A 13,242-nucleotide genomic window follows, 5' to 3' on the forward strand; every position below is an offset into this window, starting at 1 on the left:
GCATCCGCAATGAGGGGGTCCAACTCTTAGAGCCCCCAGCCGAGACACATCATCGGTGGGGTCCCTCGTTCTCTGTTCGGGGTCAAGCGCGGCCCCCCTGTCACACCCACCTCTGTCCTGGGCCTGTCCTCGCAATGAGCTCCTGAGTCAGGCGGCCATTCTTGATTGTGTGGAGACCACGCCCCCAATGATTGTACTTTTTTATGCATTAGTATTCTAGAGCTGGCTACCTGTTGTGAACCAGCATGGTTTATTGTTATGTTGTGTTTTTAACCATTAAAGCATGCTATTTAACTTTAAATGTATGTACATTTTGCTCTCTAGATTTTATGACCTGTCTATGTCAGGCTGACACAATAAATAAACTTGAACAGTTACTGTTCCACTTCTAAAAAGAAAATCAACTGTGCATCTTGGGATGTTTGTTATGGATGCATTGATAAACATTACCACAAATTTTCAGGCGTTTATCGACTGAAAATAGTAAATATTAACTGGACTGCAATTCCATTTTTACAACACAGGTCACAATCTAAAACCCTGGCAAAGCAGCCTCAGCCTTTTGTCTATGTGTGAGTGATACAAGTTGTTCCAAGCCTGTAGGTTATTAATAGTTCTGAAACAAACTGTTGAAATCTGGGTCTTATAATTTCAGTTGTCGTTCTTCTATTTATATTCTTGTGCATCTTACTATTCCCGCCCCCCCCCCCTCAGTGCTTTGAAACACCGGGCCACTGCAACAAAAATGGCATGCAGCAACACTGACGTTAACATTGACGCTGTGCTGAAGTCTAATGTAGGATTCTTATACCTCCTTTACCGCAGGAAACGGATGACACCTGAACTCGAAGAACGCTATGAAATGGCACCAGAAGAATTCACCCCAGCACCCAGTGAGGAGCCCACTTCAGAATCTGAATACTCAACTGTAGCAGAGTGTGCCCAGAGCTTAAGGGTGAAAAACACAGAGGCTTTCAAAAGCTACTCTTTTCCCCGTGATAAAATGCAACAGGTGACATTGTTAAGTTACTCTTCGCTTTCAGATGGAATAGATCAGCCAACTGAAAACCAGACCTTATTCACCAAAGATGACATCTCAATAACCCCTTACGCTTGTTATTACGGATCATCTTCAAAGAGGAGTAAAACTGGCTGGCTGGATAAACTGTCTCCACAAGGGTATGTACTGGCAAATCCACGTTGGGAAATAACGATTGTGATGTGGGAATTGTATTTTGAGGCTGCATGAGTAAATGGGAGTCGATCCAGAGTCAAAGAATGGCAAGATATTCCATTCTAAAAGTCAAATCATTGCTCAGGATCTACGTATTGGATCTTTGTCATCTTGGCCTTGTAAAATCATAATCTATTTTTCTAGCTTGGTGGGGTCATTGTGGTGTTTTCACTGTGTTACTATGTGAGTTATTGCACAAACACTTTATGCATGGCCTTCTAAGTTAAGCCTGCCTGCTCTGTGCCAAGCTACCGGAGGGTGAGTACAGGATAATTTAGGCTGTGTTGTGGCTCACCCTGACTAGGATTGTGGTCCCTACTTGGACAGGGTGATTGATGCAGAGGCTGAGGATAATGATGCCTCTTATATGCCAGGCCCCTATAGGTGCCTCAGAATTTTTTTAACTGGTAAGGAAACTGTTTGGGCTGTATCAAAAGATTCACAGGACTTGCTATTGCCCTTCTCTCTTTGAAAAGTTCCAAGACACAAGCAGCCTTTTTGGCAAACAGCTACGAGCCACCAAAAGGTGTATCCGTGAGAGGGGCCTGTACGTTTCCAGATAATTCTGTAAAGCACATCCATGCATGACAGTGGAGCATCACAACTGTCCTTCCCAGGCACTCAGTAGTATCCAGGTCAGCAGACATCATGTATTTGGCTGCATATTGACCATCTTGAATGGTGTGAGCTAAGGTTTTCTTGGAACATCAGAGAGCTCTCCGTGACTATGTAATGGAGCCCTGCAAACAAACTGCATTGACTGATCTCAGTGCTAGAATAACCAAAGAGAACATTTGTCTCAATCAATAAAATATGTATTTGGTTTAGCAAACCATGAAAGATAACAACTATTCAAGAATGTTATTAATAGGAAATGTCATAAAATAAACTGGATCCATGCAAACCATTAATTTTAAATGTGTTGATATGTTTCCTCATGTTTCCTTATCTGTAATAGCTTTTGTGAGAAGGACATTACAGAAAAACAGAAGTCAGTGGATTGAAGTTGCTGCAGGACAAATGGAGCAGGCAGAGGAAATAATTACACGCTGCATCTTTGCTGACATAGAAAACAGTAGCTTATTTGAAGAAGTGCTTATTTATCATTTATGGGTGCTCAGTCAGGGATGAACCTGGTTTAACCTGGTGTTTGACCATATATTTTATAGGGGGCATCATGGCATGACTGGCATATTGAGAAATGCCAGAAAATTGCCACATCATGTCATTGTTTTAATATAGGGAACTGACACATTATGTTATAGCTTCTTTCTCCATTGAAATTACCACCACTCTACTCCCCTCCATCACATGTAACTCCTTTGCTTGAGAGGTGCTTAAGAGAGGCATGCTTTTTTACTTTGCTCAGTCCCTGTTTACATTAGAAATGCATGCAAGAATGTTTGTTCGTCCCAGTATCTAAACAAATAACAACTTAAATACCACTATTTTATTTAATTTATGTTCTACTAATCTCAGTGCAGGGTGTCAAAGTGCTTAACACAACATAATATTACATATCTAGCTAAAATAAAAAATCTTTCATCCATGTGTTACATGAAGTGCTATTTAAAGGTTATGTTACAGCCTCACAAATGGGGCATAGGAGGGGCATGAGCAAGCTCCATGGGGAGAGTAATCTACATTCCTCCTCCCTATAACATAGATAGCGAGTTTGTGGAAGAATACAGTGTACAGAGTTTAGGCAATGTGAAGGACAAACTGAACCTGGAGAGCATAAAGCAAATAAAGCCAGTAAATAAAAAGCCAGAAAACGTGAGTTTAAAAACACAAAGCAAATGGTAATCAACAGGCAGAATGCATTCCTAGGTCAGCTTTCTGAAAGCCCCCAAGATGTCTTTAACAAACCAGACAGCTGCTCTGTCTGGTAGGCTACAACCTAAAAATGAAACATATTATATGTTTGGTGTCTTCTATTTTCTGTCTTCTGACAGTTTCCCTGAATTCTGTTTTTTCCGCTGAAATGCTACTTTACATAGTTAACATAAATGTAACAAAATGTTCTGCTCAATTTCAGAAACTATATGTTTCAGAAGAGATGGGTGAGATTCGATGGAGATAACCTTTCCTACTACAATAATGAAAAGGTAAATTTTTGTGATATTTGCTTTGTCTCCAGTAGTCATTATACTTAAATGGATATTCAAGGGTAACATCTTGGCTGGTTGATAGCTATTGTTTGGGGGTTTGTTTATACAAAATGTTTCAAATGTTTGTTTATACACATTTTTTATGTGTTTGAAATAGTACAGACAAAGCCAAAAACATTCTAGAAAGTAAAGATAATATATGACAACCATAGGTGGAAGAGAAATAAATGTTTGTCTGTGTTCATGTATGTACAATACATTGCTCACTGGATAATCATAGGAGAAAAGCTGTTCTTCCTGAGCAGCAGCCCAGAGTTGAAGTTCTTATAGCAGCACAGCAGTTCTTTCTCCTGGCAGAGTTCATCACAGATCCTATTGTGTACTGAGTTGGTAGGGTCAGAGGTTCAATGCTTATGCCCAGTTGTGCCTTTTAAGTGGAGAGGACTTCAAAGAAGGGTCTTTGAAGTGCATTGAGGTCCTTTCTTTCTGACCTGGCTCCAGCCTCACTACAAAGGGGTATGCAGCCCTTTGTGTGGGGACAGGACACATCCTATTTAGGTAGAAGTGTGAGGCTGTGCCCAGCTCCTCCCTCCCATCATGCCCCGGATGGCCGATCAGGATGTTGAGAGCCTATCAGTCACACCTAATCTCCCTTTGTGTGTGGCTGTCTAGAGGGAATGCATAAGCCCAGATGTTGCCCCACCCCAGACGTGTATTGGAGACAAGCTGCAGACACACAGGGCTAAGAACTGAAAATGTCAACTTTCGAAAAATTACATTTTCAAAATTGTATCAATAAATCCAACTTTACCACTAAAGAGAATTTATCATTACAATTCCATAGGTACTAAACAAGACATATCTACTCCTCATTCAGGAATTACAGCTTATTAAATGTAATAAGGAATCCCCAGTTTGAACCTAGGAGCGAGATAGGCCTCACAGTACAGAAAAATTAATTTGGGGGCTTTTCACTTCCAGGACATGTAAAACTTAAAAGTATATGTCCTACCATTTAATTGCATAGACCTCTGCACTCTGGGCTATCTAGGGCCTACCTTAGGGGTGACTCATATATGTAATAAAAGTGGAGCTTAAGGCATGGCAAGAGGTTTTAAATGCCAAGTTGACATATCAGTGTTACTGCACATAAAGGCTCTGAAATGGCAGGCTTGAGCCATGTTTAAGGGCTACTTTAGTGGGTGGCACATGCAGTGCTGCAGTCCTACTATTAGCACTTAATTTGCAGGCCCTGGGAAAATGTAGTGCCTTTTCCTAGGGACTTATAAGTGGATTAGGTATTCCAATTGTAGCTGTACCAATCACACCATGGTTAGGGGAGAGAGCATATGTACTTTAGCACTGGCCAGCAGTGGTAAAGTGCTCAAAGTCCTAGGGCCAGCAAAAATAAATCAGCAAAATGTGAGGCAAACTGGCAAAAGGCTTGAGTAATGACCACCCTAAGGTTGTCAGATCTAACAGCCAATATGGGCTCAAACCCCCAGCATGAAAAGTGCTATTGACTAAGATGCTAGTATTGGCTGAAGTTGTTATTTATGACATGGAGTCACTTCTCAGGTATACTGTAAAAAAAATACAGTAGTCTAGTCCATTTTAAAATCTACTTGTATACTCGGCTCATATATTTTTATAGACTAAAGATTGAGTGATATAAGCTGAAGCACTGTAGTCGGTTCTCGATAAACAGACAAACATACATGAAGTATAACACTCCTGGTAGAAACAGCTAAATCTCTTATGGAATTACCACACCTTCTTGTATACAACAAATTCAGTTTTTTTGGTCAGCATGTCTCAGTACTTAAAATATTGTTCCTACCGGGGCAAACACCTTCAGGAATATAGGTCTTGGTATATCACACCAAATATTTTTAAGCAGCCCTGGCTCATAAGGCAGTGTACATAGGTGCATTTATTATATCCTTTGTATTTTTCATGGGATGGGGCAATAACAGTGTAAGCAACCTTTTTTATAGAACAGGTACACCTTGGGCAAAAACAGTGCAAGGTCCCCTCCTTCAGAGAATGGGCTTAGCTAGGGCAGTAGAAGCACAAGCATTTTACTTCTCAGGGCTTGTACAAATAGGGCAGCAGCAGTGGAAGCTTTGGTTTCTTAGAAAACAGGTACTGCATGGCATTAGCAGGGCAAACATTTGTCATAGAAGGCACTAAAAGTAATCTTCAATTTTCTGCAGAACATATTCAATAGATGAGACTAGTTCACGTTTTTATTACTCACTGTAAAGTTAAGGCATACATAACATGTAGGTTTGAGACATATCTCTGGAACAGGTGCTTACATCATTGAGCGAAATGTCTATGTGGATGTTTAAGTAAATATGCAAGTTCAGACACAATTTTCACTTAGGTGATATTCCATGTTAGTGTTCTAAAAGTCCTGCTGCTGTCACCAGGTTGCTTGCTGCCACTGCTATAACTCCTCTTGTGATATCCTGCAGTCTTGCTGTTATTACTTTTAGTAGACCCGGGTGCTGCCATTCACATGCATGTTTACCAGTGAACCTTGGATCTTAAAGGATGGATCCTTGCAATACCAATACAGAGACCCACTTGTGTGTGAAAGGGGGTGGTAGGAAAAGCATGTGCTCAGTATGGCCATTTAAAGAAAAAATGGTAAACAAACGAAAACGCATCTCTGTTAGAAATGGGGTCTTTGGTTGGCAGTCAGGTTACCCCCTGCCCAAGCACTGAATCTCACTCTAGTCAGGGCAAAGGAGAATCACACCCTCTTGGTAGCTTGGCACGAGCAGGCAGGCTTAACTCAGAAGCAATGTGTAAAGTATTTGTACCAACACACACAGTAATACAGTGAACCACTACAAAATGACACAACACATGTTTAGTAAAATAGTAAATATTTTATCTAAATGAACAAGACCAAATATAATATAAATCCACAACACACCATTAGAAATATGATCTTAGCACTTAAAAACACAAAAATAGTTCCTAGATGCACAAATGCTGCAATATGATGTTAAGTGGCATCGTGACTGAGTCGTTTCCTACAATGCGATGCGACGGGTGCTGTTTTACAGAGTCTTGCAGACCCCCAGGTACAGTACCTTAGTAAAACAAGTATAAAACAGGCCGGTGCATGGAGTCGGGGAGCAAGACGTCACTGGATCTGATGCTGCATTGATTCCCTTGCTACGGGGCAGAGGAGCAGAGGCATAAGAGGAGTCTGGTCCTTACTGCAGAGAGGTGGAGGTGAGGCGGCATCGGTTTTAAGGTGTCGGTCCCATGGTTCAGGCAGAGATAAATTCCGACAAAGTCACGATGCTGCGGGGCGACCTCACTGGGTTGTGATGTCGTCATAGGGCTGCAGGCACTGTAATGGCACGACACTCTGATCTCAGTCATGCGGGATTAGTGGTTGCAGTGATACAAGGCCTGCTGAGTCATTGGGGTTATTTCGCTTCTGTGAGGTCCACGGCTTCGGGGCAGGCGGCGTCACAGTTTCCGTGTAGCAGCGTCCTTAACAAAGTCGCACAGCATCGTCCTCCATCGTTAGACAGGTTTTTCTCTGGAAATTCACTTCCAGGGGCCCAGGAATTGGAATGGCACCCTCTGGCAATCTAGAATCCACAGCATGCAGAATTAAAACTGGATAGTGAAGTCTTTGCTGTCACTGAGACTTCAAAACAGGAGGCAGGCTCTACTGCAAGCCTTTGGAAATTCTTCTTCAAGCAGGAATGCACAACAAAGTCCAGTCTTTGTCCCCTTTCACAGGGAGAAGCAGCAACTCCAGGGTAGCCCAATAAAGCACAGTCACAGGCAGGGGCAGCACTTCTCCTCAGCTCCTTGGCTCTTCTCCTTGGCAGAGGTTCCTCTTGATTCCAGAAGTGATCTTGAAGAAATCTAACGTATAAGGTTTTGGATCTACTACTTATACCCCTTTCTGCCTTTGAAGTAGACAAACTTCAAAGGAAAGTCTCTATTGTTCACAAGATCCTGCCTTGCCTAGGCCTGGTCCCAGACAAACACCAGGGGGTCGGACACTGCATTGTGTGAGGGCAGGCACAGCCCTTTCAGGTGTAAGTGACCACTCCACCTTTCACTCTAGCCCAGGTGGCTCATCAGGGTATGCAGGCTACACCCCAGCTCCCTTTATGTCACTGACTAGAGGGAATTCACAACAGCCCAAATGTCAGTCTGACCCAGATGTGGAATACACAAGCAGGCAGAGGCACAGAATGGTTTAAGCAAGAAAATGCCTACTTCCTAGAAGTTCCTATTCAAACTAACAATTGAAAAACCAACTTCGCTAACAGATGTATTTTTAAATTGTGAGTTCAGAGACACCAAACTCCACATTTGTGTCTGCTCCCTAAGGGAATCTTCACTTTAAGAATATTTAAAGTCAGCCCCCATGTTAACCTATGAGAGAAATAGGCCTTGCAAGGGTGAAAAACGAATTTGGCAGTATTTCACTGTTAGGACATGAAAAACACACCAGTATGTGTCCCACATTTAACGTACACTGCTCCCTGCCCCTGGGGCTACCTAGGGCCTACCTTAGGGGTGCCTTACATTTATAAAAAAAAGGAAGGCTTAGGCCTGGCAAGTGCTTACACTTGCCAGGTTGAATTGGCACTGCAGTGGCAGGTCTGAGAAATGTTTACAGGGCTACTAAGGTGGGTGGCACAGCAGGTGCTGCAGCCCCACTAGTAGCTTTAGATGTACAGGCCCTGGGCACCTCTAGTGTACTTTGCTAGAGATTTAATAGTAAATCTAAATATGCCAATCATGGATAAACCAATCAACAATACAATGTATACAGAGAGCATATGCACTTTAGCACTGGTTAGCAGTGGTAAAGTGCTCAGAGTCCTAAATCCAACAAAAACAGGTCAGAAAAAAATAGGAGGAAGGAGGCAAAAGGATTTGGGATGGCCCTGCAAAAAGTGCCTGGTCCAACAATCTCTAGACTGTTCTTTTGTTATCCCTTTATTGTCACCTCTGTCTCTCTATGTATCTTCTTTCAAAATGGTATTCCCCCTTACTCTACTCCAATGTAGTTTCTTTCTCCAAGGTATCCCCTGTTGGAACATTAGGAGTGATAGGGAGGAAGAACGTCAGCATCTCCAAAAAGGTCTGGAACACGATGCCAAAAGTAACTGATAAATGGGTGATCCTTGCAGACAATATTTACTATTTTTCTTATTTTTTGCATTTTCCTTTCAAGAACTAATGCCTTACAAGTTCTCGCTCAGACGTTTTCTTACCTTGTGCAGCGCTGCCTTTTTGCACCTCCCTGGAATGTAATGAGAACTAAAAAAGTAAACAAAAAAGTGAAAAAATGGTCTGAGCATGAATCCTCTAAGTATGATATGAAACAGTACGATTGTGGATGATAGGTATTTTTAACGCTTAATTCAGATCTGCATTTGTCAAGTAGCCAGCTCGAATCCTGTAGAACTACAGCACAGTCATCCAAATCATCCTCTAGAGATTTACGGTGTGCTAAGCTCCACAAGCAAAACCCCATTGCAAATGAGTGCACAATAAAGCTGAACATATTTTGATGATACAGTAGAGTTATACATCCCCTTTTCTCTTGTTGATGGTATTAATAATTCTTGACTGACATGTTATGTTATTGTGAGAAATTGGGTTTTCGGTTGACTGGGGTGTGAGCCCTGGTCAAGCAAAAACCACAGTTCTTGCCAGGGTAAGGCAGAAGCAAACCTCAAATGAACCTGTGCTCACCCTCTGGCAGCATGGTACAGAGTATTCAGCCTTAACTTGAAGACAATGTGTAAAGTATATGTGCAATAGTCCAAATAGTGAAAACACCACACAAAAAGGAGCCTGCACCAGGTTTGACAAATATCACTTAATTTAACGAATAAAACAAGACCAAAACAACAATAATCCAACAAGTAGAACTTCAGTTATGAATTGTTAAAGAATAAACTGTAAGCTAGTGCTTAGAACCAGAAGCGCCAATCGGGAGTATCTGGTCCCACTGGACAGGTACAAAGTCTAAAGGTCAAGCCGACTGCGATGAAGTGCAGGCCAGCTACAGGGACCCAGTTAGGCCCACTGAACCTAAGTACTTTAAATCCTGGTTGCAAATTGTTGCGTTGGATCTGAACCATGCAGTAGAGCAGATGCATCAATGTTCTCTATGCAACCGCAGTGGTGCATTGATTCGAAGATGCAGTGAGGCTGCAGTGTAAGTTCCAAACGTGTCAATGTCGAGGATGTGTTGGACAGTCAAGGACATGTTTGTTTCGATGAGGGCAGAGGCTGAGATGCACAGTTTTGTCATCATCGTCAAGGCTACCGTTGATTTGGGTGTGAAGACCTAGTGGCGAGAAAAGTGTTAGTGTCAGTCCTGAAAGTGATGTGCGGGTTTCAGGATGCAAGGTACAGCGACAATGAGATTCTGGTTGCACCAGTTCCGACCCACGTATTAAAGTTGATGGGTCAATTTTTCTTCATGCAGCAGCAGCAATGCTTTGATTCTGCTCCCGCAGCAGAGGATGCATTGGTTCAACTGGAGCAAGCCGAGCAGCACCACTTGGTAGGGCAGACTCAAAAATGGCATAGTCCAGGTGCAGGAGAAGTCTGTTATGCCCCTGAGACTTCAATTCAGGGAGCCCGCCAGTTAGCTCTTGGGATCACTCTGGGTTCTAGGTTGGAGAGGTTCTCATCCTCAGGCAAGAGAGCAGCAGGCACAGGTCAGCACAGCAAAGCAGGAGTCCAGCAAAACAACAGTCCAGCAGAGTGGCAGGCATTCAGCAGCTCAGCAATCTTTTTTCCTGGCAAAGTATCTACAGTATACCCAGTTAGGCCTTTGAAGTGGGGGAGACATCAAAGGCGTGCCTTTGAAGTACACTGAGTCCCTGTCCTTCCGTCCTTGGCTCCAGACTCACTACAGGGTGTTATGCAGCCATTTGTGTGTGGACATGACATAGCCTATTCAGGTGTAAGTGAGGTTGTGCAAGCCCCTCTCTCCCATCCTCCCCAGGATAGCCTATCAAAGCCAATTGGGTGTCAGTCTATGAGAAATACACAAAGCCCAGCTGTCACCCCACCCCAGACTTGTGATCAGAGACCGGCAGTAGGCACCAAATGGCTAAAGTAACAAAATGCCAACTTTCTAAATGTGGCATTTTCAGGATTGCAATTTAAAATCCGACTTCACCATAAGTTCGGATTTTAAACTGTGATTCCAGGGGCACCCAACATGGAAGGGTTATCTCTTCCAATTATGAAATGATGCTCATAGGGTGTAACAAGGTAACTGCAGTGTTATCCCAATAGAAAGATAGGCCTTGCAGTAGTGAAAAACGAATTTGAGTAAATACACTGCAATGCACTGCACCCTGACTCGGGCTGTCTAAGGCTTAACTTAAGGATGACTTGTATGTAATAAAAATGAAGGTTTAGGCCTGGCAGAAGGTTGGCTTTTCCAGGTCCACATGGCACTTTAAAACTGTTCACACTCTGTAGTGGCAGGCCTGAGACATCTTTAGGGGGCTACTAAAGTGGGTGGCACAATCGGTGCTGCAGGCCCACTAGTAGCATTTACTTTACAGCCCCTGGACACATGTAGTGCACTCTATTGGGGATTTGTAAGTAAATTAAATATGCCAATTGAGGATAACCCAATGTTAGCACATTTTAGGGAAAGAGCACACTTGCTTTAGCACTGGTTAGCAGTGGTGAAGTGTGCAGAATCCTAAGGCTAGCAAAAATGATGTCAGCAAAAACAGATGTCTGAAGATATAAAGTTAGGTGAAACCACAGCAAGGATGCCAGGTCTAATGTGTGTTCCCCCAGGCTGAAAGTGGGGAGAACTACCCATCCCCTTGGGAGTTCTCTTCCCTAAAGCAGGAGAACTTGGAGAGACCCATCAACACTGGTGTTGTCTGTTCCAAGACTATGCTGTACCATAAAGTCTATTCTCTGTAAGGAGATAGACCACCTCAACAGTTTGGGTTTCTCACCCCTCAACTGCATTAACCATCTGAGGACCTATGGTCTGTTTGAACCCGGAAGTGAGCACCTAACAGGTATGGTCTCAGCTTCTTCAGTGCCAAGCCCACAGCAAAGGCTTCCCTCTCTCTTGCACTCCACCTCTATTGCCTGGGAAGTAACCTCCTATTGATGAAGGCTACAGGTTGATCCAGTACCTCTTCATTTAGCTGTGAGAATGCGACCCCTATGCCATGGCCTGAAGCATCTCCCTGCACAATGAATTATTGGGAGAAGTCAGGGACCTTGAGCCCGGGTGCTGTGCACATTGCCTCCTTCAGGGTGTCAAAAGGTTTCTGGCTTGCTTCTGTCCAGATCACCTGATGTGGCTGCTTCTTGTAAGTCTGCTCTGGCAAGATCGCAACAATGGTGCCATACCCCTTAACAAATCTACTGTAATAACCAAATTAGCAATTTAGAACTGTTTAATTATTATCAGAGACGCCCATAACTCTACAGTATGTTTTCTGCCTTGCACAAATCAATACTGCGGTAGTCTACATTTTAGATTTCGATATTACAACTCTGAATTGCATTTCTGCCAATTTTGAATTGCACTGTGAAGCACTTTCCTGCACTATCTCACTTTACTGTTTTTTAGTGCCCTTAATGTATACCCCTTATGGACTAGTCCCATTGTCACGATTACCATAATATGCTGCTATGTCTACAACTGATTTGATGATCTCACATGGCACCTTTTGCATTGATGCACTTTCCTAATGTTTTTCAATGTTCTTTAAGGGTTTTTTGGGAAATGATGACATAGAATTATGTAATTAGTATCAGAGACGTCCCAGTACTAAATAGGATGCTTTTCGCTTTGTTTCTGCTATATAGTTCCTGACATTTCAATTATAAATTACATTTTGTTCAGCGTTTGTCTGCACATTTCAATTTAGAAATTGTGCTACGCGAAGCACATTTTGCACTAGCTCACTCTAATGTTCCCTAATGCTACTACTGGAAACATCTTATAGGCTAGTATCATTGTCACGATGATGATAATATTTTAATTTGATCACGTTTTCAATGTTTCCAGTCTGTCGTATCAGCAGCATGGTAACATCCTGATGAGATGATTTTTTTTTCCTTCTTTGTTATCCTGCTTAGTAAAAAAAAAAGTTGAAAAAAGGTTGTTCTCCAACCCACCCACAACCTTGTTTACCAAGGTGGCAAGTGCATTCTACAACCCGAAGGGCATTACCCAGAACTGGAAGTGTCCTTTTGGGGTGGAGAACGCAGACCTCTCTTTGGCCCCCATGGTCAAGGTGATCTGCCAGTACCCAGACATTAATTCAAACGTGCGGAGGATCTTGGCAGCTCCTACCTAGTCTATGATCTCATCATCTTGGGGAATGGGATGTGCGTCATTCTTGGTGATCTCATTGAATCCATGGTAGTCCACACAGAACCTAAATTCTTGAATGACACCTGGAGGGCCAGCATTGGGGCCCAACAGCACTGGGCTGGACCAAGGGCTGTTTGATGGCTCAATAACCCCCAACAACAGCATCTTGGAGGTCTCCTGCTAGATGCTGGCTCTCACTTTGTCAGGCAATCTGTACCTTTTATTCTTTGCAGGCAGTGTGTCCCTGGTAAGAATATCATGGGATGCACTATATAGTGGTACCTGGGGTAAGGGAGAACAAAGAGGCAACCTGCCCCAGCAACTGGTGGCAATCTTCATTCTGTTGGTCTAAGGTCAGTGTCAGGGAGAGGCTGACACCCTGCACTGACCCATCCTGCTCTTTAGAAGAAAGGAGGTCTGGGAGAGGTTCACTCTCCTCTTCTACCCCTCATCGGTGACTAGGAGCATGGTTAGCTTAGGCCCCTCCTAGTGGGACTTGATGTTATTAACATGCA

The 13,242-nt window shown here is 43.0% G+C and overlaps 1 protein-coding gene across 1 annotated transcript in view; it reads left to right on the top strand.

Annotated features, from left to right (window-relative positions):
- ARAP2 (ArfGAP with RhoGAP domain, ankyrin repeat and PH domain 2) overlaps positions 1 to 13,242 on the top strand; it is a 1,093,539-nt gene that overhangs the window by 143,440 nt on the left and 936,857 nt on the right. The window contains exons 6-7 of the mRNA XM_069202133.1: positions 826 to 1,179; positions 3,273 to 3,342. Of these exons, the coding sequence (XP_069058234.1) occupies positions 826 to 1,179; positions 3,273 to 3,342 (424 nt within the window). The remainder of the gene's footprint in view (positions 1 to 825; positions 1,180 to 3,272; positions 3,343 to 13,242) is intronic.

This window comes from Pleurodeles waltl, chromosome 1_2 (genome assembly GCF_031143425.1).
Source record: "Pleurodeles waltl isolate 20211129_DDA chromosome 1_2, aPleWal1.hap1.20221129, whole genome shotgun sequence".
In the NCBI taxonomy this organism is placed as follows: domain Eukaryota; kingdom Metazoa; phylum Chordata; class Amphibia; order Caudata; family Salamandridae; genus Pleurodeles; species Pleurodeles waltl.